Source organism: Coenobita brevimanus, chromosome 31 (assembly GCF_032717465.1).
Source record: "Coenobita brevimanus isolate Jiangsu-jjx chromosome 31, ASM3271746v2, whole genome shotgun sequence".
In the NCBI taxonomy this organism is placed as follows: Eukaryota; Metazoa; Arthropoda; class Malacostraca; order Decapoda; family Coenobitidae; genus Coenobita; species Coenobita brevimanus.
This window is the reverse complement of record NC_136984.1, coordinates 28,693,886-28,719,967: the sequence shown is the minus strand read 5'-3', so window position 1 is coordinate 28,719,967 and position 26,082 is coordinate 28,693,886. Positions and strand designations below refer to the sequence as shown.

The window sequence follows — 26,082 nt, the reverse complement described above, 5'->3', positions numbered from 1 at the left end:
TGAAGGTTAATCAAGTAGAATAAAGAAAAAGAAAGTGTGGCAGGCAGTTTGCGAATTATCGATTGACAGTAACTGGAAGGATCAGTTCATATTAACTGGTACTGTATTATTGTTGCTGCCAGAAATTTGTATTTAGCTTCAGTGGAAATACGACTGTCCCGGAGAGGAAGACGCCAAACATATGCAGGCATACACACTGACAGACAGACGCTCTCTAAATCATTTATTTCTCAAGTATACCGATACTTTATTCCTGCCACTTTATTCCTGCTACTTTATTCCTGCCACTTTATTCCTGCAACTGGCTGACAGTTTGAGTCAGCTTAGGGTAGAACGAGCCTCACCCGTAACAGATTTTCTTTGGCTACTTACTGAATTACATTATTTACACCCACACCCTCGGAGGTAGATCGGATGCTATGTTATATTTGGCGTGTGGGTTGGTGGGTGGGTGGGTGTGGGTGGATGTTTTAACAGGACTATGTCAAGCTCGTAATGATCTGTTTTCCTTCCTTATTTCATCGTGAGTGTGTGTGTGTGTGTGTGTGTGTGTGTGTGTGTGTGTGTGTGTTTTAACAGGAGTGAGTCATGGTATTATGATTCGTCTTCCTTCCATATTTTATTGTGTGCGTGCGTGTGTGTGTGTGTGTGTGTGTGTGTGTGTGTGTGTGTGTGTGTGTGTGTTAACAGGAGTGAGTCATGCTGGTAATGATCCGTCTTCCTTCGTTATTTCATCATACGTGTGTGTGTGTGTGTGTGTGTGTGTGTGTGTGTGTGTGTGTGTGTGTGTGTGTGTGTGTGTGTGTTTAACAGGAGTGAGTCATGGTAGTAATGATCCGTCTTCCTTCCATATTTTATTGTGTGTGTGTGTGTGTGTGTGTGTGTGTGTGTGTGTGTGTGTGTGTTAACAGGAGTGAGTCCCGGTATAATGATTCGTCTTCCTTCCATATTTTATTGTGTGTGTGTGTGTGTGTGTGTGTGTGTGTGTGTGTTAACAGGAGTGAGTCATGCTGGTAATGATCCGTCTTCCTTCGTTATTTCATCATACGTGTGTGTGTGTGTGTGTGTGTGTGTGTGTGTGTGTGTTTAACAGGAGTGAGTCATGGTAGTAATGATCCGTCTTCCTTCCATATTTCATTATACATGTGTGTGTGTGTGTGTGTGTGTGTGTGTGTGTGTGTGTGTTTGTTAACATGAGTCAGGCTCGTAATGACCCTTCTAACTTCCTCATTTACATGTATCAAATTGCATGCTGATTGCTAATTACGTCTTGATATATTTACCTTTAATGAAGCGGTAAATACGGACTATCCTGTATATATGAACTTGCTCTTTAATTACCTTTAAGAAAATTGCATACTGACCGCTAATTACCGCAAGATATATTACCTGTAATTGCCAGTCCATTTTAATGAAGGTGGGTTAATTAAGGGTGTGTATCAGGTGTAATGACCGCTGTTGGACCTTGTTAGCCCAGTTAAGAGACGACCCTCATTAACCCCTTCAGGTAGAGGGCGTGATGGGGTCCTTTCAAAGCTAGTATTCCGGTAGGTGACATTTAGTGCAAGTTTGGTTTTTAATACATAGTTTGTTCAGACTGTAAATTACGCCTAGTGGGTATCTGACTCATTCAGTCCCTGTGTGGGCAGAAATTTAATGTTGAGTAAATATTGGGACTCAACATTTTGCTCACTCCCTTCACGCATGCGCACCACAAGACAGTATGAAGCAAAAGTTAAATAATATAGGACCACTGAAATGGCGGGTTGCCATCAGATGCCGTCAGTGATATTTTAATTACCGTTTATGATAAATATAAACACTTCACGCTACGTTATGTATATCTGTTCTGTTTGTATTATTTATATTACGGTATATGACATGATTATGATTCACAGTTTTACACAACAGTGTAGATATTTAAGAAAGAAATATATGCTTTTTAAACAGCGCGGGGAATGTGTTTGTCCAAATGGTGGTGCCATCTACCGGAATACTGGGCTTTTCAGAAGTACACCATTGGGAGCTTTGGCGTAGTATTTAACATTCTCTCTCTCTCTCTCTCTCTCTCTCTCTCTCTCTCTCTCTCTCTCTCTCTCTCTCTCTCGTATGATAAAATAAGGAAGGAAGACGAATCATTACGAGCTTGAATCACTCCTGATAAAACACACACACACACACACACACACACACACACACACACACACACACGTATGATGAAATACCGAAGGAAGATGGATCATTACCAGCATGACTCACTCATGTTAACACACACACACACACACACACACACACACACCACTTAAAACATAGCATCCGATCTACCTCCGAGGGTGTGGGTGTAAATAATGTAATTCAGTAAGTAGCCAAAGAATATATGTTACGGGTGAGGCTCGTTCTACCCTAAGCTGACTCAAACTGTCAGCCAGTTGCAGGAATAAAGTGGCAGGAATAAAGTGGCAGGAATAAAGTGGCAGGAATAAAGTATCGGTATACTTGAGGAATAAATGATTTAGAGAGCGTCTGTCTGTCAGTGTGTATGCCTGCATATGTTTGGCGTCTTCCTCTCCGGGACAGTCGTATTTCCACTGAAGCTAAATACAATTTTCTGGCAGCAACAATAATACAGTACCAGTTAATATGAACTGATCATTCCAGTTACTGTCAATCGATAATTCGCAAACTGCCAGCCTCACTTTCGTTCTCTTTATTCTACATGATTAACCTTCACGTCTTCCTCTACAGAAAGGGTTTAGTCTCACTTAAGCTGAATAAAATCGTCTGCCTTTAGCAGGAGCGGAATAGCAATCGATGTGAACTAAAAATTGCATCTCTGTCTTTCCTTCTGTCCGTTGTCCCATGTGCCTATCATGTCTTCCTCTACGTCCTCAAGGTTCTGTTATCATGTCATCTGAATCATGTCATCTGGTGGAACCAAGAATATAATAAGTCAACGTGAATCGATCATCCACAGTCTGTATTTGTCTGTCTATCTGTTTGTCTTACATAGGAGGCGTAATCTTTCCGAAGATGGATGTAATCGTTTGTCTTTAGCAAGAGTAAAATAGCAATCATCCTGAATCTCAAATGGCGCGTGTCTGTCTGTGTGTTTTCTTTTCCACGCTGGAATGGTTTACAATCACCTGGGCTTACTGAATGTGTCTTCTGATGTTTACAAGAAGAAAAAAAAAGAAAAACTTTTGAGGAATCTCTCTAAGGCGTAGTTATGTCTCTTTCCGTCAGTTTTTCTGTCTCCTGTCCATCTCGCTGAAGATGACTTCTGTCCAACAACATGATTCTCTGCCACACAGAATTACAGGAGAGCTTGAATGTTTTGGGAAATACTTCAGAAATTTATATTTGAAACCAATACAACATTTATCCCTTTTTGCATCATGTTTTTTGTTCCATTACTGTGCAATCAGAATTTCGTCAAATGTTTTTATGTAATGTGGAATCTACAACATGTCATGAGCATCGTGAGGTGTTTCGAGCAGCGATGCAAAGGAGTGAGCAACGTCTCGATCAAACATCTTGGTGGTACTTGGGCGAGGGGGAGGGGACGGAAGGGGGAGGGGAGGGGGTTTGAAGCTTTATCCAGACACCAGACCATTCTTGCTTTCTTGTCCTCAGTATCGACAAGGCCTGGATACTTTGTTTGTAGCAGGCCTAGATACTTTGTTTGTAGCGCGACTGTAACTTGTGATTAATTTCTTGATAATTATCTCTCCTTGATCTTTACTAGGGTATTGCTACTTGACAGGTAGTGGACTGGTCATCCATCATCATTCCAAGAAATAAGAAGAGATGCCACCAAGATTACATCCAATATGGATTTTCCTTCACTGTGAGGAATGACACAGCATTACCTCAATGCATCATATGCCACAAAGTGCTAGAAAATGATTCCTTGCAACCATTTTAGTTAAAGGAGCATCTTAAAAAGCTTTACCCAGGGTTAGCTGCAAAGGACTGCTCTACTCTTAAGCATAAATCTGATGGTTTGAAGAGACTGGGGCTGGATAACAGTGGATTCATCTAGCACCTCAAAGGCTACCATACATGCATCATATGCAGTTGCTCTGCATATAGCCAAGAATAAGGAGACCCATGCAATTGGAGACACCCTGATAAAACCATGTATCCTTGATAGTGCAGAACTTGTCCCCAGTGATGATGCAGTTAACAAACTTAAGCAAATCCCGCTTAACACCATCAAGTCACGGATAGATGATATTGTTAACAATTTAAAGATCAAGTGATTGACATGATAAAGTTATCAAAGCAATTTGCCATTCAGTTTGATGACACCACTGATATAACCAATCTTTCCCAGCTGCTCGTTTTTGCCTGATTTATTGATGATCAAGACATCAAAGATGACTTCCTTTTTTGTCGTCCGTTGGTCACGACAACAAAAGGAGAGGATTGATGGAACTTATTTTAACTTTCTTTGATAAAGGACTTCAACGGAAGGATTTAATAGGGTGTGTACAGATGGAGCCCCAGCAATGTTAGGGTCTCGACCTCGATTCTTGGCACTTGAACTTAAGAATCTTGCGTGATTGGAATACACTGCATGATTCAAAGAGAAACTTCTGATTCCAATACATTACCAGCAGCCCTGAGTGCCCACTTAAAGACCATCAGCAACACAATCAACTTCATCAAATGGTCACGACTTTTCCATGACCTGTGTGAAAACATGGATGCTGAACACCAAGCCCTGTGGGTCTACACGGAAGTCCGCTGGCTGTTAAAGGGCAACATGCTCACTCAGTTTTATGATGTTAGTGAAGAAGTGAAGACTTTCTTGGCCAGTCATAATAAACACGCGCTACTCAGCAAGACGAACATGCCATAATTTCAGGCTCATTTGGCATACTTAGCATATATGTTCGAAGCTCTAAATGAGCTCAGTCAGAAACTGCGGGGTGGTCAGAGTAACATCATCCACCAAGCAAACATTATAAATGCATTCACTGAAAAACCGCATGTCTGGAGTAGACGAATTACAGACAGTAATGCAGCCCAATTTCACCGACTTTCTGAAGTCATCAGAGATGTCATCAACCATGTGCTAAAGGCAGGGATTATACAGCACCTTAACTGTCCCATTGACGAGTTCCAGTGATACTTCACAGATGTAAATACCAATCAAATTACCATGGCTATGACAAGAGACACATTCAAAGGTCTTGTAGATGACGTCCCTACAGAGATCCAGGAAGAGCTTTCGTAACTCCAATACAACTCCTCTGCAAAAGATGAAGTCAACTTCCTAAGTCCAAAAGAGTTCTGGGTGAAAATAAATCCCATTTATCCTGGACCTGATAACAACACTTCATGTACTGCTTCCATTTACTCTTACATATCTGTGCGCGTCAAGCTTTTTTTCTCTTCTGACAATAAAACCTAAGACTGGAAACAAGCACCAGATTGAGTTTGATCTAAGATATGCTGTGTTAGCAACAGCCCCACAAATAGCAGAGCTAGTAGCAAGAAAACAGATGCTTAAATCACACTGTGTGCCAGCCACTGTAGAGATGGTGCTGATGCAGACTTCGTGACAGTGTTGCAGTGCGAGTATTTGTGCTTTGAAATTGAGCTATTGAGTGAATGAATTATGGGCAGTTAATTGTTTAGAACTAAATAATTTAGATGTACTGGTGATGAAATATTTTTAAAGAATTATGAGCAATGAATTATTTTTGATAATCATACTGTTAATCACTGATAAAATCATTACTGCGATTTTGTTTTAGTTTAGTTATAAAGTGTAACACCATAGTAAAGAAAAACATTGAAGCTGAAAGGGGGGGGGGGGAATCATCAAAGATTTTCTGGCAAATGTGGAGAATGACCAGGAAAACTTAGGGAAGCTCTGTTTTAGCCAAACTAATATGCAACTCACACAATATTTTGAAAAGATTGTTGGATTATGCAGACTGAATCACCTGGTTTTAGTATTATTGTTCGTTATCGCGCACTGGATGTGCTACCAATTATGCCTGATAACCAAGGCATCATTATATATATCTATATCTATATCTATCTATCTATCTATCTATCTATCTATCTATCTATATATCTTTTTATATATATATATATATCTTTATATATCTATATATATCTATATATCTATATATGGAGCCATCTATCTATCTATCTATATATATATATAATATATATATATCTATATCTATCTATCTATATATATATATATATATATATATATATATATATATATATATTTATATATATATGGAGCCTCTGTGGTACAGTGGTAAAGTGTGTATTTTCATACACTGAAGAACGAGGATTCGCGCCCCGCCAGGGTAAAAAACTTTGCGAGCGTTCCTCTGGCCACGTACTGCATTGGCGGACACAAGGGGTGCTGTGGCTGAACCAGTGTCGCATATAATAAAGTATGTATGCACCCAGTCGGCTTGCGCGGGCCGATTACACTTGGTTCACAGACAACACACACATCCAAAGCCACTCCAACACAACAATTACACTTACAAGCTCTTCTCACCCTACATACGTACAATCTCTACTAGACAGCCTAAGCCACTTGGTGGAGATACATTAGCTGTATCGTCCCCACTTCGGTAGGGATAGGCCGGTCCTGCAGTGGACACTCAAACGGCTGATGATGATATATATATATATATATATATATATATATATATATATATATATATATATATATATATATATATATATATATTGTCCTGGGAGGAAAGGGCATAACTTTGGGAATGGTAGATAGGGAAATTCAAAGCAAATAATGTTTTATAAACCTGTGTCCAAATGTCAACCGTTACGGAGCTACAGTTACTGATGGCCTTGTAGGCAAATTATGGAGACTTTCGTCCATAATGTCATCGGTAACTGTAGTTTCTTAACAGTTCAGGTTTATCCGTGTGTGTGTGCGTGTTCTTACCTAATTGTATCTTTACAGGAATGAGTCAAGCTCGTACTGTCCCGTGTCTTAACCATATTTATCGTACATATCCTTAAATTTGTGAATTGTTTTGGCACACACTATTTCATTCGGTAGTGCATTCCACTGATTAATTGCTCTGTTTGGTAAACTGAATTTCCTTACTTCTTTATCACCTCTCTTCTTATGCAGTTTTTTGCAGTGTCCTCTTGCTGATGCTTCCCCATATGTTAAGTAATCATTTATATCTATTTTCTTCTTCCCTGATATGCATTTATATAGCATTATCATGTCACCTCTTTTCCTTCTCTCCTGTAGTGTTGATGGATTCAGTTTATTTAGTCTTTCTTCGTAGCTTAGATCCCTTAAGCTTGGTATCCATCTTGTAGCGGCCCTTTGAACTTTTTCAATCTTGTCTATGTGTTTCTTGAGATGAGGACTCCAGACTACTGATGCATACTCCAGGGTTGGTCTGATGAATGATGTTATTATCCTTCTTAGCATGTCTTCATTTATGTATGTGAATGCTATTCTCATATTTGCAAGCAGTGTATACATGTTCTGTACCTTCTCACTGATGTGGTCAGCCGGAGATAGTCTGTTATTGATGATCACACCTAGGTCCTTCTACCTTTCTGATGTGTGTAGGGTTTTATTTCCTAACGTATAATCCCAACCAGGTCTTTTTCCACTTTTACCAAACTTGATTACATGACACTTGTCCACATTGAATTCCATTTGCCATGTATTACTCCATTCATGAAGTTTATTTAATTCTTCTTGTAGCTCTTTACAAGAGTCTGTGTTAGTAATTCTCCTTTGTATTTTTGCATCATCTCCAAACATATTTAGATAGCTTTCATTTCCAGTGTTACTATTTATATCATTTATATACACTAAAAACATGATTGGTGGCAGCACTGAACCCTGTGGTACTCCACTAGTCACTTCTTTCCATGATGAGTAGTTTCCCCTTAGTACTGTTCTCATTTCTCTTTTTTTGAGAAAATCTTGCATCCAACAATACAGTTTGCCTCGAATTCTTCCTTGATGGTACAGTTTCCATGAAAGTCTTTGGTGTGGTACTGTGTCAAATGCTTTCTTGAAATCTAAATAGATACTGTCCACCCATCCTTCTCTTTCCTGTATTGTGTCTGTTACTCTGTCATAGTAGCTCAACAGATTAGTAACACATGATTTTCCTTTTCTGAAACCAAACTGTCTTTCTGTTATCATATTGTGTTCTTCTAGATGATTTACCCAAGCTTTTCTTATAAGCTTTTCTAATACCTTGCTTACAACACTGGTCACTGATACTGGTCGGTAGTTGAGTGGATTTTATCTATTCCCTTTCTTGAATAAGGGAACAACATTTGCTTTCTTCCATATATCAGGTAGTTTACCTTGACTCAAGGATTTCTTGAAAATTAAAAAAAAAATGGTTTACTTAACTCCTTTGCACATTCTCGTAGCACCCAACATGAAATTTCATCAGGACCATTTGCTTTTCCTCTGTCTAATTTACTTAACTCCTCCTGTATTACTTTTTCTTATATTTGTATATCTGGTAGTATGTGTGGACATGCATGTTCCACATAATCCCTCTCAAAATTTTTTTCTTCCATAAAAACTGATTGGAAATTCTTATTTAGTGCTTCACAAATATCTTTCTCTTGTGTATAAGTGATTCCCTCGTCCGTAATGGATTGTATTATATCTTTTACTTTGGTTTTGCTTCTGATGTAGCTGTAAAATAGCTTTGGTTGATCACTACTTTTATTTATTATATCCTCCTCAAACTGTTTTTGGGCTTCCCTCCTTATTCTTGTATAATCGTTTCTTGCCTGTTTGTAATTATTATATGCCCTTTCACTATTGTGTCTTCTGTATCTACTCCACAACAAATCTCTTTTTTTCTTTTGATTTTTTACATTCTGTATTGAACCATTTCTGTATTTTCTTATCTGCTTCTTTGTGCTGTGGGATGTACTTGTGGACTCCTATTTCATAAAATTCACAGAATTTTTTATATACAGCATTTAAATCTTGTCCTCTTAGCTCTTTTTCCCAATCAACTTCTAAGAAATACTTCTTTAGGTCTTGATAATTTTCCTTTTTATAGTTTAGGCTCTTTTTGTAACTGTCATTGCTGTTAACTATGTCATATGCTATCCTGAAGTTGCAATTTAGTACTGCATGATCGCTTTTGCCGAATGGAGGGTGATATATTAAACTGTCAATATCATTTTCTTGCCTAGTAAATATGAGATCTAGCACTGAAGTTACATCGAGTCCTCTTTTTCTGGTGGTTTCCATGTTGCGTTAGGAAAAACTCTTGCACGAGATCCAGGAGCTTTTGGTCCCAATAGCTTTCTTGGCTAATTATATCTAGAGAATTCCAATTTGTATTTGTATTAAAATCTGCAGTTAGTATAATTCTTTCCGATTTCTCTTCCATTTTATGTAGTAATGATCTTAAACTCTGAATTGTACTCTCTGCTAGGTCCTCATATTCGTATCTTTCCCATGTATTTGACCTGGGTGGCATGTACAAATTGGCTACAATTACTTTCCCTTCAGATGTGTTAATCTCTACTGCAATCAGTTCTACTTGTGAGGGTATATCTAGTTTTATTTCATTGACTTTTAGATTTTTCTTAGTTAATATTATAATTCCTCCTCCTTTTTTTAAGTTTCTATCTCTTCTCCATATATTGTATTCCTCTAAGTTTAGTATGTCATTGGATATCCTTGGTGTTAATTTTGTTTCAGTTAGGCATATTATATGTGGTTCATTTTCTCTGACATAATCATTCATCTCTAATAATTTAGAATACCATTCCATCCACATTTGAGTACATCAACTTTATCATCTTGTTTATATACTTGTCATGACATGGTTCTACTACCTTCCTCCTTTTTATTCCATCCTGTATATGTACCACTTTCGTACCTGCAATCCTATTACTTTGTAAAAAAAATTTGTTCTTCTCCTCTTCTGATCTTCCCTCATTTTTTCTTTTTGCTTCCTCCCTCTTCTCTTTCAGTAATTCCAGTTCCTCTTGTGTTAGGCATCTTTTTATCCATACAGTTTTTAACTCCTCTTTTTCCATAAGATTCTTTGCATTTTTTAGTATCTCCTCCACGGTGTTTACACTCTGGAAAGTTACCTTTAGAGGTCTTGATTTGCTTATCTCGTATTTCCCTAACCTTTTGTGTTCCTCTATGTCATTACTACAGATTTCCTCTGATACTTCTTTCAATAATCTCATTACATTTGCCATCTCCTTTTTGTCCCTTGAGATCTTGTTTTTTACTTCTTCCTCTTCTATACCAGTGATTACTATAGATTTGTTGATATCTACTGAATCTCTGACTAACTTTGGATTGTTTTGGATTATTCTTTTCACTTCCTTTTTAATGCTTTTTTCTTCCACCCTTGTTTCTAAGTCTTTCTTTACTTTCACCATTTCAGCATACGTGGTTTCCACATCATTTTTGTAGTTTTGCACAGCTTCATTCACCTGTGTTATCTTCTCCTCAATATCACTGCTCTGGTCTATCAGACTGCTGACTTGCCTAATTGTCTCTGTATCATTTTTGAACTCATCCATAATACTCTCGTGGTTGACTACGGTACTTTCCATTTCACTCATTTTCCTCCTAAGTGTACTCAGTTCCACTGTTAGTTCACATATGGTTGTGTCTTTCTTGTTGACCTCCCTTCCTAGTTTTTCTATTTCTTCCTTTTGCAAGTGCATCTGCTTCTTTATTTCATCAATTTCATTCTGGAAAGCCATCTCCAGTTTGTGTGCACGTTCAACCAGTCTATTGTGCGTCTCCATTTCAACCAGTTCTTGGTAGAAATCATCATCTTGCTTTCTACCTTTATCCCTTTTCTTTTCCAAATTTGCTTTACTAAAGTATGTGGCCATTTTGCAATACTAAAAGCACAGAGTACTTACATTCCCCGGGGCAGTTGTAGTCTAAACAATCAGCTGATTGAGAGCATTCTTTCGCTACTCGGTTCTCTTTTCTGTTTGAACAAGTCTTGTTTAAACTACTTCTTTTTTTTTTTTTTTTAAATAATAAAAAACCATTTAGTCTAACCTGGTACAAAGCTTGACTCATATAAAGATACTAATTTAGGTAATGCCACTGGCCGTGCTGGCTCGTACGGAGCGCTGTTGGCGCACATCTGCTTTCCTTGGTAGCTGCTGTGTGTGTGTGTGTGTGTGTGTGTTTAAAGATTGAAATACTGAAAATAAGTTTGTGGTAATTAAGGCAATAATGAGTAGGTTTCCAGTAACACCACAAATGCACAACTTACACTAATAGCTGGTACACACACTGCGTTCATTGCAGCAACAGCAGATCTCTCCCGCTTCCTTCCACACGGCGTTGCCACGGCAGGTGGGGCCAGACTCTGGTGGCGGGCCCACTGGAAGATGCACAACGCACTCCACGTTACAGATTGATAGAGCGATCGATCAACAGATAGATAAAGAGACTGATATAAACATATAGATAGATAGATAGATAGATAGGCAGGTAGGTAGATAGATAGATAGATAAATAAATAATAGACAGACAAATAAAGAAATAGACAGATAAATATATAAGGGCCGATAAACAGATAGATATAGACAGACCTTCCAGAAAATACACAACACACTCGAGGTTACAGATAGATAGATAGATAGATAGATAAATAGATAAACAGACTGATAGATAGGTAGATAGGTAGCTAGATAAATAGATGAACAGACTGGTAGATAGATATATAAATAAATACATGAATGGAAAGATAAATAGACAGATAAACAGATATAGACTGATAGATAGACAGAGATAGACAGACAGTCTAGGAAATAAACAATACATTCCAGGTTACAGATAGACAGACAGAGAGATAATCTGACAGACAGAAAGATAGACCGTCTGGAAGATACATAACACATTGCATGTTACAGAGATAGATTTTTTTTATACAGGAAAGAAGGAACCAAAGGCCAGAAGCCTGAAGATTGTTCCCTCCAAGATATAACAAAAACAAGATAACAGAGCCAAATACAAGATCCGTTCACTTCGAGATGGCTGGACACACTGTGTTTAGAAGAAAAGCAGTAGAAAATACACACAGAGGAGACAGTTCCTGAGTTGACCTGTTGCATATATTAAGGACTTGGAGTAATGGTTAACTCTTGCATTAGAGAGTTGGACAGAAAAGGGATGAGAGTTTTTTGCCAGATGGGTGAGATGCGCCCACTGTAGTGGTGGGGAAGTGGAAGCAGACAGTTTAGAGGAGCAATGACCATTGAAGCAGCGACAGAAAAGAACTAAAGGTGCAACAGTACGGATAAGAGACAGAGATTGAAGAGAGCCAGGAAACGGAGGAGAGTTACTGAGACGAAAGCCTTTGATTCTACCTTGTTGAGAAGACCTGTGTGTGGGGAGCTTCCCGACAAATGGGAGTTGTATTCCACACAGGAGCGAATAAAACCCATGTATAAAGTCAACAACTGTGCAGGGGTAAAGAAGGTATGGAGTCGGTTTAGCACACCTAATCTCCTGAAAACTGATTTTACAAGAGATGTAATAAGTTATTTCCAAGATAAATCCCGAGAGAATGAAACCCCAAGTATGTTTAAAGATGAAGCGGGACTCGGTTTGATGTTGTTAAAAATTGGAGGATAAACCTGTGGAAGATTTTGTCAGGTTAAAAGATGTAAGAGCTGTTATTTGATGCATTAAAAACAAGATTACTTTTACCTCAGTCAGAGATATGAGCCAAGTCAACCATTAGGTATACCAAAGCTTCATCCCTTGTCTGTTGAAGTAACTGCTGAGATGGACACTGTGGGAAGTGAATGGAAGATGAAGGGTGGAGTCATCAGCGTATGAATGGATAAGGTTAGATATACGGCACAGAAGGTCATTCATGAACAGAAGGAAGAAAGTTGGTGATAGGACAGAGCCCTGAGGAACACCATTATTGATAACTCTAGCAAAAGATCATTGGCTTTTTACAACAGCAGCTATAGAAAGACTAGAAAGGAAGCTAGAAATGAAGACAGATAGAAGGATAGAAAGAAACCATAAGAGGGCAGTTTGGAAATTAAAGACTTATGCCAGACTCGGTCGAAAGTCTTTGAGATGTCAAGTGCAAAGCTTTCGCCAAAGCCCCCAAAGTATGATGACCAGGAGTCTGAATGGTAGCTGAGATGATCGCCAGTGGAGCGTCCCTGGCGGAACCCATACTGACGATCAGAAAGGTTGTGATGGGAAAGATGCTTTACAATGTTTTTAACCCCTTAACCGCTGGGATGTCGGAAATGCGTCATGCCCGTCCCGCAGGGATAAACGTGCTCCAACTGACTTTAAAAATATTTGCCAAAAATCAGTTATTAGTCCTAGAATATTCTAATTATATATGCATATTGCATATGGCAAATACCTTCAGTTTTCTCCTGGGATGTTTGTTGAGACTTCGTCGAATACCGTAGGACTTGTGGAGACTTTTGAAGTTGGGTAACGAAGTCTCCACTTTACACTTCCTGATACCCCGTAATATGGTTACCACTTACTGATATTATCATTACAAACACTATTCTATGAATTTCAAGTAGTTTGGAATCCATACTCCAAAAAAAAAAAAAACACTGTGAAAGCAATGTACATTATGAGCACGTACGAGCTTTCCACCCCCGCTCGTTCCCTGCTGGTATTCTGAGGCGGAGCTGTCATTTATTATAAACACACTCACACTTTATATTCCTAGTACTTTATTACATGTATTTATATATACAATATTTATCCATAAGTTTCCTTCACTACTAGTAGTTTAATTTCATTCTAGGCATTCACTTTCTCGTTCAGTAAACTAGCTTAGAAAGCAAAGCTTTCACTTTTACTGTCATTACTCCAAGTATTTATACTCATATTCTTATATTAGTAAGTAACTACATTTCTACTTACATTTTCTATATTATTTTCATTATTTACATTTCTATTTTATTCACCCTATGTTATGTACTGTCACTTGCAGTAACTAAGGGCTCCTTTCCCTTGGAGCCAGGACGAACTTGGGACACTGAAGCACTCGTACTGGGAGTTTCTGTCACCATTTCCTACACTGGCTCATCACACAATTCACCAGAAAGATCGTAGTCACTGTCCATCATTATCATGGATAAATTAGCCAGTTCACATTCCACAGCAGAGTCATTTAGTTCTTTACCCCTTCCCACAAAAGGTTTAGTAGAGGTAGAGGTCACAGGACCCTTTGCAGTGGACTCAGAAGTGGCGGAAATGGAGGGGCGCGAATCCGACATGGTTTCACCTCGAAAGACGACAGTAATCTGAATGATGTGGCATATTATGGGTAGGGAAGGGTTGACACTGTCAGCGTGGTGACAGCTGCTAATTTGTATGCTGTGAAATGATTGGCAGGAAATCTAGACAATACACAATAAATTAGGTAGTTCCAGGTGAATGTATTTTTATTACGAGAATAGGTCATACCGCATATTTCAAGGGGAAATAAATAGGGAAAATTAGCGAACAAGTGCACTTGGGGTGTTGCCAGGTGATACTTAGCCCATTCCAGATGTATGGCATAATCAATTACATTTTCTCTTTTTTTTCTATATTATTTTGTATAAGAATAGGGCATAGGGCACATTTCAATGGATGAAATGAGTGAAAAAAGCTGGGCAGGATTTGCGTAGCGTGGTGTGGCTGGGCAGGCGGGAGGAGACGGTAATGGAGGGGAGGTGAGGTGAGGAGTCAAGGGCAGGGGAAAAATGGCTAAATTGTCAACAGTGGATGGGAGTACAGATGGCATTAGCAGGGCTGACTATGGCTGGACACTGGCAGTACTGACAGATGATACAAGCCACCACTTGAAAGCCCGGGTGAATTCAAAATAACACAGAATCACTAAAGCGATGCCTCACGGTATGATCCCTTGCTCCCTAGAGTCACAAAAATGACGCCTCGCGGTTAAGGGGTTAAGAAAATACTCAAAAACATTTGAAACACAAGATATTAAAGGTATTGGGTGATAGCTATAGGGCTGGGAATGGTTACCCTTTTTGAGCAAGAAAGAAAAGTGCAAGATCATGGACAAAGGTAAAAGAGTTTACCTAGGTGGTGTGTAAGCACAAAAACACAGTTCTTAAGGATGACAGGGGGGATCCCATCCAGCCCATATGCCTTGTTAACATTGTGGGCAGTGATGGCAGAAAATACATCAACTGAAGAGCTTTTATCATCAGCCATGAGGAAGTCAGAGGGGGGGAAGTGATGAAGGAACAGCATTGAAATCATCTAAGGTGGAACTGGAGGAGAAAAGTTGAGCAAAGATTTGTGCTTTTATCAGTAGAAGAAATAGTTACAGAGCCATCAGAAAGGAAAAGAGGAGGGAAGGATGATGAAGTAAAGTTGTTAAAAAGGTGTTTGGCAAGGCGCCAGAAGGAGCGGGAAGAATTCCAGTTGGAGAGTTCAGAGCATATAGTATAAAAGAAATTATATTTAGCAGAATGAAGAACAGGCTTAGCACGATTCCGGCCAGAAACATAAAAGAGATGAGAATCAGGAGTGGGTTGGCTCTGATACCTTTTTAAAGCCTTCTCCTTATTGTGGACATCATTAGAACAAGTGTGATTAAACAAAGGATTTTTTGGCATTAGTAAAAGGATATGAGAAAGGAATGTATGTTTCAGTGTCTGAGAGAACAACCTCTGTAATGCTCAAGGTACATTCAGATGGCCCTCGGCCATGGAAGCAATAATCATTCCACGGAATATCAAAGAATTAATGCTTCAGAGCCTCCCAATCAGCAGCTCCAAAATGCCACAACCGAAGCATCTGGGGAGGGTCCACAGGCCTTTTTGGAGTGATAGGACAGGTTAAGATTCTTTCTTTCTGTCAAAGATTTCCTGCACCTATAGTGCAGGCCGGGCCATACATTAGCCTGGTCAGTGGGGTATGGGCTGGAAAAAAAATAGTAAGGGAGGAGGACAGGACCTGGGGATTGCCCAGCACACACGTCCTCCCTCCTGGCTGGCTTTCTGGTGTATCAGGTTGTGATCGGAGAAGCCCAACGAAGAGGAAAGATGAAAAGTGTAAGCAGTAAGATAAGTTGTAAGGAAGAGGTCAGGTATGTTGGAACTCTCTCCAAGGCGGTCGGGGATACAGCTAGGGTGCTGCACAAACTAATCTACCTCATTAGGGATAGAGAAGGCGTGGGCATGTTTACCAGGTGGATCAATGAAAGGAGAGGAGAGCCAAACGTGGTGGTGAACACTGAAATCTAGAATGTAGATTTCAGTGAATGGAGAAATAGATAGGATGTGTTCCATCTGAGAAGTTAGATACTCTAAGAATTTTTCATAGTCAGTAGCATTTGGGAGTAAGTAAACAGCACAGGTATATTTAGTCAGAGAATGACAGGATAGCAGAAGCCAGAGAGCAGAAAATTGGGAAGATTCAAGTTCAGGAACGCGAGAGCAAGATAAGTCATTGCATACATATACTCAACATCGGCCACCTTTGGCTTTCAAATGAGTATAAAGAAAGAAGGAGGATGCAGAGAAGGGTTTGCTGTCAGTTGCCCCAAACAGCTGAGTGTAAGTTAGGAAGAGAAAGTGAGGTTCAGAGGAGGAAAGGTGGTGTTCAACAGAGAGAAAGTTAGAGGAAAGGCCGCGAATGTTGCAGAAATGAAGAAGTGAGTCAGACAGTGGTTCCAAGCATCTTGCTGGGTCGTCACCGCGAGAGGGTTACAGATAGATAACATATAGATAAACAGACAGAATGATAGACAGATAGATAGATGTAGATAGAGTGATAGATAGTTTATAGACAGAAGGAAAAGCAGGACAGTCAGTGGCATGCATTAGCGTCGGGTAAGGAGGCTCCTTAACATCTCTTCCCTAGCGAATTATTTTCTAAACTACTCAATAATATCCCCTGGTTTGACTAAAGAGGTGAGAGAGGCTGTGGCACAAAAGAAGAAAGCATATAGTGAGTGGATGAAAAACAGGGACATCGAAGAAGTTGAGAGACGGAAGAGAGAGTTATGTGTAGAGAGGAAGAGAGAGGTGAAAAGATTAGTAAGAGAAAGAAGATAGTGGATGAGGAGTTTGGAAGGAATTTGAGTGTAAAGTGGAGGGAATGTAAGAAAATGTTTTGGAAAGTGGTAAAGAGAGTTAGACAGGGTGCCAAAAACGTTAGTTGGGGAATGAAAGATAAAAATGGTAGGTTACTAATGGAGAAGGGAGAAAAAGTGAGCAGATGGAGAGAAAAATTCAATGAATTGTTGAACATAAAGAATGAAAGTAATGGGAGTATAAGTGGCTGGGGAATGGCTAGGAGAAGGAGGGATGTGAGAGGAGAGGAAGAAATCAGCAGGATGGAAGTTATGGAAGCAATGAAGAAAGTTATAATGGGGGAAGCCTCAGGAATTGATGCAGTGTGTGGTGAAATGCTGAAGCATGGGGGAGAGATAGTAGTAGAATGGATGTGGAAGATACATATTGGCTTGGGAAGAAGGTAGAGTCCGGAAGGATTGGAAGTCAGGTATAATTATTCCCCTGTACAAAGGAAAAGCTGGAAAAAGTAAGTGTGTGGTAATCATAGGGGCATTTGCCTTCTTAGTGTAAGTGGAAAATTATATGGCAGGATACTTATTGACAGAGTTAGGGAAATAACAGAGGAATTAGTTGGAGAACAGGGAGGTTTTAGGAAAGGAAGAGGTTGTGTAGATCAGATATTCATTCTTAGATCTTTAGTGGAAAAGTTTCTTGAAAAGTGAAAGAAGTTATATGTAGCCCTCATGGATTTGGAGAAAGCATATGACAGGGTGGATAGACAAGGATTGTGGAGAGTATTAAGAATATATGGAGTAGATGGGAAGTTGTTGAAGGCCATGAAGAGCATAAAGGAGTATAAACGAACTCAAACAGCAACAGACCTTATGGTCCTTTCGAGGCTGTTTGTTACAGAGTTGACAATGAATACGAGATCTGACTCTACATGCTGAAGGATATGGATAGTAAACATAAGAATATAGGAGGAGAGGATAACTGCAGTAGGCCGGTTGGCCCATGCTAGGCAGCTCCTAGAAGAGTAACTGAACTACTTGAATGAGATAAAGACAGCAAAGAAGAAGGCTCTCCCCCGCCCTCCAAACCTCCCAGCCGAAGCCGTCAGGAATAAGTCAGAAAGAACACCACGCACTATAGAGAAACTGGAGTGGACATTTTATAGGAAAGTGTGAAAGGACAATAGAGACTATCATAGTGTAACCTGAAAAGGAAAAAGTGTGAATTAGTATTGGTTATAAGATTTTTTTTCTATACTCACCCCTCTATTTGTCATATGCTTATCTAGCCTATGCTTGAAACTCTCAATGGAAGAGGCAGCAACTACTTTACTAGGTAGCTTATTCCATTCGTTTATTACTCTATTACCAAACCAGTTTCTACGTATTTCCATACTGAAACGGAATTTTTCTAGTTTGAAACGATTACTTCTAGGTCTATTCTGTATGCTCACACTAAGTACCTTGCTAATATCTCCCTTATTTATACCATTCATCCACTTAAACACCTCAATTAAGTCTCCTCTTACTCTATGCCTCTCTAACGAGTGCAGACTTATTCTTTTCAGTCTGTCTTCATATGACAGGTTCCGAACATCATGTATCATTTTTGTCATTCTTCTCTGTACATTTTCTAACGAGTTAATATCCATTCTATAGTAAGGACACCAAAATTGTACTGCGTAGTCTAAGTGTGGCCTTACTAATGCTAGATAAAGTTGCAGTATTACTTTTGATGACCTGTTGCTCATGCTTCTCGAAATAAATCCTAGGACCATATTTGCTTTATTTCTCGCATTAATACACTGTTGCCTTGGTCTGAGGTCGTTACTAACCACAACCCCTGGATCTCTCTCGCATTCCGATTTGCTAATTTCTTTGTTATCTAAGTTGTATTTAGTATTTCCAATGGTCTTGCCTATGTTAAGTGCTTTATATTTTTCAAAGTTAAATTCCATTTGCCAAGTTTTAGACCATGTGGACAATATATCGAGGTCCTTTTGTAAGATATGGCAATCATCAGTCGCGTTAATGATACGCCCTATTTTCTTATCATCGGCAAATTTGCTGATCCTGCTAGTGATTCCTAAGTCTAAATCATTTATATATATAATTAATAATAAGGACTTGATAATGGGTACTTGGAATGTAAGAGGAGCGAATGATGAGGTGAAAGAGAGAGAGATTGTCCAGGTGCTTGAGGGTGCGAAAGTGGATGTATGTGGAATAACTGAAACAAAATGGAGAGGAGAAAGTGTGAGAGAATGGGAGTATGGATGGGGTATATGTGCAGGAGTAGGTGAGAATGAGAGGGCAAAGGAAGGAGTATGTATAGTTGTGAGTAAAAGATGGAAGAAGAGCATAAGACAGTATGGATCAGTTGGGTCAAGGATTGTGTGGGTAAAGTTGAAAGTTGGAATACAAATGTGGGCGATTGTGTGTGTGTATGCGCCAACACAAGATCGTGCTAGAAGAGTGAGAGAAGAATTCTGGACAAATGTAGAAGTGTGCATGGAAAAGTTTGGATGGAATGAGAGAGTGTTTTTGATTGGTGATATGAATGGTAAAGTTGGGAATGCGAAGGTGGATGGAATAGTTGGTGAGTAGGGTGTGCCTGCTGAGATAGATGAAAATGGGAGTGCATTAGTGGACATTTGTGCTGGGAGGGGGTTGGTGATAGCCAATACCCTCTTCAGGCATAAAATGATCCACAGGTATACATGGCGAGTGATGAGAAGGGTGGGTGGTGAACTGAATGAAAGGAAGGCAATGATTGATTATGTGTATGTGGATGAAAGGATGCGAAGATGTGTAATGGATGCAAGAGTTTATAGAGGTTGGGGGAGTGGACTTTCTGACCACTACTTGGTGGTGGCCAGAATCAAGGTTCAATTAGAATAGAGAAATAGAAGAAGGGAAAGACGAGAGGAAGGAATAGTTGCAAGGAGAGTGGAAAGGTTACAAGAGGATGAGAAAAAGGCAGAGTATAAGAGAGAAGTGGAGGAACGATTGGGCAAATATGAATTGGAGCAGATGGGAGACGTGGAAGATGTGTGTAGCATATTTACAGAAGAAATATGTGCAGCATGTGATGTGGTGTGTGGAAGGAAGAGAAGACGGAGGGGGGGTGCAAGGAACAGCATGGTGGATTGAAGAGGTGAAACAGGCTGTGGCACAAAAGAAGAAAGCATACAATGAATGGATCAGAAATAGGGGCGTGGAAGAAGTTGAGAGGCGGAAGAGAGAGTTATATGTAGAAAGAAAGAGAGAGGTGAAAAGATTAGTAAGAGAGAGTAAGAAGAGAGTGGATGAGGAATTTCGAAGGAATTTGAGTGTAAAGTGGAGGGACTGTAAGAAAATGTTCTGGAAAGAGGTGAAAAGAGTAAGACAGGGTGGAAGTGAAGTTAGCAGGGGAGTGAAAGATAAAAATGGTAGATTACTAGTGGAGAAGGGAGAAAAAGTGAGCAGATGGAGAGAACACTTTAAGGAATTGTTGAACGTAGAGGATGGAAGTAATGCGAGTATAAGTGGCTGGGGAATGGCTGGGAGGAGGGAGGTGAGAAGACAGGAAGAAATCAGTAGGATAGAAGTTGTGGAAGCAATGAAGAAAGTTAAATCTGGGAAAGCCCCAGGAATTGATGGAGTGTGTGGTGAAATGCTGAATCATGGGGGAGAGATAGTAGTAGAATGGATGTGGAAGATGTGCAGATTAGCCTGAGAGGAAGGTAGAGTCCCGGAGGATTGGAAGTCAGGTATAATTATTCCCTTGTACAAAGGAAAAGGGGAAAAAGAAGTGTGTGGTAATCATAGGGGCATCTGTCTTCTTAATATAATAGGAAAAGTGTATGGTAGGATACTTATTGACAGAGTTAGAGAAAGAACAGAGAAATTAGTTGGAGAAGAACAGGGAGGCTTTAGGAAGGGAAGAGGTTGTGTAGATCAGATATTCATTCTTAGATCTTTAGTGGAAAAGTTTCTAGAGAAGGGAAAGAACTTGTATGCGGCTTTCATGGATTTGGAGAAAGCATATGACAGGGTGGATAGACAAGGATTGTGGAAAGTATTAAGAATATATGGAGTAGATGGGAAGTTGTTGAATGCTGTGAAGAGTATGTACGATGGTGCGAAGGCTGCAGTGCGTGTGGATGGTGAACTAAGTGAATTTTTCTCTTTGAAAGTTGGGTTGAAACAGGGATGTGTCATGTCTCCATGGTTGTTCAATCTGTACATGGATGGGGTAATAAAAGAGGTACAAGGTAGGGTAGTGGATGTTGGAGTGGCCCTGGTGAGAGAGGATACTGTTTGGAAACTCCCTGTACTGTTGTTTGCAGATGATACTGTGTTGTTGAGTGAAGACGAAGGGGAGCTGCAAGGCTTGGTGGATGAGTTTGGGAGAGTGTGTAAGAAACGGAATCTGAAGGTGAATGTAGGGAAGAGTAAAGTGATGGTCTTTGAGAGAGGTGAAGTCAGTGAATGTACAACGAGGTTGGATGGTGAGGAACTGGAAAATGCGAGTACGTTTAAGTACTTGGGTAGTGTGATGAGTAAGGATGGAGGTTTGGAGGGTGAAGTGCTTGAAAGGGTACAGCAGGGAAGAAAGGTTGCTGGTTCTTTGAAAGCAGTGATAAGAAACAGGGAAGTGAGCATGGAAGTGAAAAAGTTACTGCATGACAGTATTGTGATACCAATTCTAACGTACGGAAGTGAAGCTTGGACGTTGTTGGAAGGACACAAGTCAAGAGTGAGAGCAGTGGAAGTGAGTTATTTGGGAGGAGCCTGTGGAGTCACATGGAGAGACAGGCTGACGAATGAGGATATAGAGGAACGTTGTGGTGTGGATGTGGATGTGATAGGGAGCGTTATGAGGAACACACTGAGATGGTTTGGCCATGTGGAGAGGATGGAGGGTGAAAGACTGACGAAGAGAGTGTATGTGAGTGAGGTGGAGGGGGGAAGAGGGAGGGGGAGGCCGAGGATGAGATGGAGGGATGGGGTGGAGAGGTGTATGAGAGAGGGGGGTGTGAGAGTTGGGAGCAGGGCAGTGAAATGGCGGGGGACAGGGCGACTTGGAGGCGATTTGTTTGTGGCCACCCCAAACGGGATTGAGGCGTCTGGCAATAGATAGATAGATAGAATAATAAGGGACCAAGTACTGAACCCTGTGGTACACCGCTAGTTACTATTCCCCGGTCTGACTTAGTTCCATTTATTAATACTCTCTGCTTTCGTCCTTTCGGCCAGGATTCTATCCATTTTAAGATATCGCCGTCTACACCGTGTGCTCGAACATTTCTAACTAACCTTTCGTGTGGGACCCTATCAAAAGCTTTACTGAAGTCCAGATAAATAACATTGTAAGCTTTATCGCTATCTACGGCCTCATAGACCTCAGAGTAGAATGACAACAAGTTAGTGAGGCAGGATCGTCCTTGCCTGAATCCGTGCTGACTTTCGTTTATAAGATTAAATCTTTCTAAGTGTTCTCTTATCTTATTTGCCAAAATTGACTCTAACATTTGTCCTACTATTGACGTTAGACATATCGGACGTTAATTCAATGTAACTGATTTATCACCCTTTTTAAAGATGGGCACTACGTTTGCGGTCTTCCACGCCTCTGGAACTTCTCCTGAACTTAAAGAGTCATTAAATAATGTTAAAAGTGGCTGACATAATTCTTCTTTGGTTTCTTTTATAATTCTTGCATATATATATCGTCCGGACCTGGCGATTTTTGAGGTTTTAACTTATTAATTTCTTTCAATACGTCCTCCTTACTAATGGATATTTTACTAAGAATATTTTTCGTATTATCATCGTAAATATTTGCTGCTTGAGGGACCAGGTCTAGATTTTCCTTGTTGAATACTGATATGAAATAATTATTTAGGATGGAGCACATTTCTTTATCTTCTCTGGTATTGTCACCTGATTCTGTTCTGAGTGGTCCTATCCTATCTTTATTTTTCGTACGGTACATTTGATAAAAACCCTTAGGGTTTTCTTTCGCTTCACTAGCAATCTTAATTTCATAACTTCTCTTTACTTTTCGTAATTCCCTCTTTACTTCTCTATTTAAAATCGTCTACCGGTTATGTAAGTGTTCCTCTCCATGTTTTATTTTTCTATATATTCCTTTCCTTTGGTCTATGAGCGATTTTAATCTGTTGTTTAACCATCTTGGTTCTGAATTATTCGTTCTAAACGGTTTTGAAGGGATACATCTCTCTTGGCCTTCGTGTATTATTTTTACTAACTCGTTATATTTCTTACCCGTCGAACGTCTGCTTGGTACTGGACCTGAGTTATTCCTCGTCACCTGGACTACACTTCCACCTGTGACGTCACTCTCCCCTGACACCTGGCGCACATTCCCACCTGTTTCCTGCCCCTCACCTATGACATGGGGTTCCCCACCGCCCCGGCACTCCCTAAAATAGCTGTTCTCCCTGTGGAATACCGTTCTAAAATAAGCTCTTAATACATCGAAATCTCCTAGACGAAAATTAGGAACGGTGGAGGTATTTTCAGTGGAACAGACATCCCAAATAAATTTGAACTTAATTTCTTCATGATCGCTATTACCAAGTCGTCCACCAACCTCTATATTACTAATGATATTTTCTTCATTAGCTAAAACCAGATCTAGTATATTATTACCTCTGGTGGGCTCCCTGATATACTGATAAAGGAAATTATCCTGTACTACCTCTAGAAATTCCTCTGACTCTGCATCCCCTGTCTGATTTCTCCAATCTATCCCTGACAGATTAAGGTCCCCTACAATTATTACTAAGCTGGACTGTGATGCTTTCCTAATTTCCTCCCAAAGATATTTACTATCTGCTCTACTTAATTTTGGAGATCTGTAAATTGCTCCCAAGACAAATTTCTCTCTATTGTTACAAATTTCAACCCAGACACTTTCTGTGTCCCTATTTACTTTAATGTCTGCTTTATTGTAACAGTTCAATGAGTCATTTACATAAATAGCTACCTCGCCCCCCTTTCTTCCCAGACGGTATGACACAAAAATATTATAGCCCTTTATCTGATATTTTGCTAAAAATTCTCGAGTGTCTGTATTCATCCAAGTTTCGCCAATAATGGCAATGTCTGTTTTCTCGGTACAAGTTAAAGCCCTCAGTTCATCGATTTTATTACGTAAACTCCAGCTGTTTTTGTAGTACACTTTCAGCTTATTACGAGTAGTTGTGCCTCTACCTTGGGATTTACTGTTTTTTATTTCATTACTAACTGGGAAACTCTATACTTTACTAATATAAATATTGTTTGTACTATCACTTATCGCCCTTCTAATATCGCTTGTTCTGTCCTCTATCATCGTCTGCTCAATCTGAGGTGCCTGAGTGGATGTATCTTCATTAATGGTTAAACTGTTGTTCTTACTTTTGCAAGTCTTGATGCATCTATCCAAACATGGTAATAATGATTTCTGAGTGTAGTTGCTGTAACTTCCTGTACATCTACTTCTCAACCTCAAAAAAAAAATAATAATAATAATAATAACTCTAACTCCCTATCTATCATTCCAGCTAAAACAGTAACTCCCTGCCTGCTGAGTCCCATCGCAACTATATATGGCACTCCATCCATAAAACCGGTCCCAGCTGTCTATGAAAGGTATTGCATTATCTCTGCAATACCTTTCAAGGTGGCAATTAAAACCTATTGCCCTGCTCAACCACTCCCTCCCAGCCCGCTTCCTTGGCAAAACACCGAGTACTACAGGGGTTCCTCACCTCTCCCTAAGGCACCCAGTGGGCTTGTCTCCACTATCCTTCACGATATTTGAAATTTTCTCTATCACATTAGCCACCCTGGCCCCTGGAAGACACACATGTTTAGTGAGTGGTGTATACATGGCCCTGTTAAGGTATCTCACCTGCGAGTCTCCAACAACGGCAACATTTTTCTTACCTTTCTTGTACTGACTATACTTACCTGCACGGGAAGTTCTCTCACTGTCCTTCTCCTCTACTTCCCTCTCTGTCTTCCCTTCACATTCGTCCCATAGTGCATCGAAGGCATTAGTGGTCTTAATTTCGGCTTGCTTCATAAGGGTTAACTTCGCTGCACCCTTGTGGACAAGTGTCCAACCTTCAGCCTTTTTCTCTCTCTCCTGCAACATCTCCCTCATTTGTGACTTCTCCTGCCTGAGAATTTGTAACTCCCGCTTCAGTTTGAGAAGTTCCATCTTTAATTCAAGGTACTCCTTTTCAATACCTGCAGTGGGGACACAACTCTCCGCAGAGGAAGCCACATGCACAATTTCACACAAAGTAGCACAGCACTATCACGGGTCATTATGGGTCACTACAACACACTAGCACAACACTATCATGGATCACTAGCACAGCACTATCACAGGTCACTACAACACACTAACACAACACTATCACAGATCACTAAAACACACTAGCACAACACTATCAAGGTCACTAGCACAACACTATCACAGGGACATCTGAGGAGGCTCTCCCTGCTTCCAGACACTCCAATTAAAACTGGCAAGAAAAAGTGAGAAAAACCACCATGCAGCATGGAAAAACTGATATGGAAATTTCAAAGGAAAGACTGAAAAGGAAAAGCTACATTCTATAGTACTATATTCTGTAAGCTACCTGTATGAATAACCTGAAAGAGAAAGTAGTAAAGTAACATGACTAATCAAATAAATGACTAACGCATGACACTATGTACTAGTACGCTAAGTTAACGGGGCGTCTGCGGACACAGCATGGAAATTGCACAGTGCACAGTGTCGATGTTCAGGGGTGGTGCAGCAGCCTTGCCTGGCGCTATTAAGGTAGGCAGCAGTCAATCAGGCCCCAGCTTTGTTCATTCAACTGAGACTAGGAACTATCCCATGTGGGACAAGCACATAAATCACACCCTGAAACAGTGACCCTGAGAGTGCTAAGGGTGCAGTGCATGTGAATGGTGAACTGATTGAATTCTTATATTTGAAGGTTGGATTGTAACAGGGATGTGTCATATCTCCATG

The 26,082-nt window shown here is 40.0% G+C and overlaps 1 protein-coding gene across 2 annotated transcripts in view; it reads right to left on the bottom strand.

Annotated features, from left to right (window-relative positions):
* LOC145395437 (uncharacterized) overlaps positions 1–26,082 on the bottom strand; it is a 121,685-nt gene that overhangs the window by 13,478 nt on the left and 82,125 nt on the right. Inside the window, exon 3 of one of the 2 annotated variants that reach the window (XM_080269039.1) lies at positions 11,276–11,390. In XM_080269039.1, coding sequence (XP_080125165.1) covers positions 11,281–11,390 — 110 coding nt within the window. In that variant the 3' untranslated portion in view covers positions 11,276–11,280. The remainder of the gene's footprint in view (positions 1–11,275; positions 11,391–26,082) is intronic. The other variant, XM_080269037.1, reaches the window with a different exon arrangement.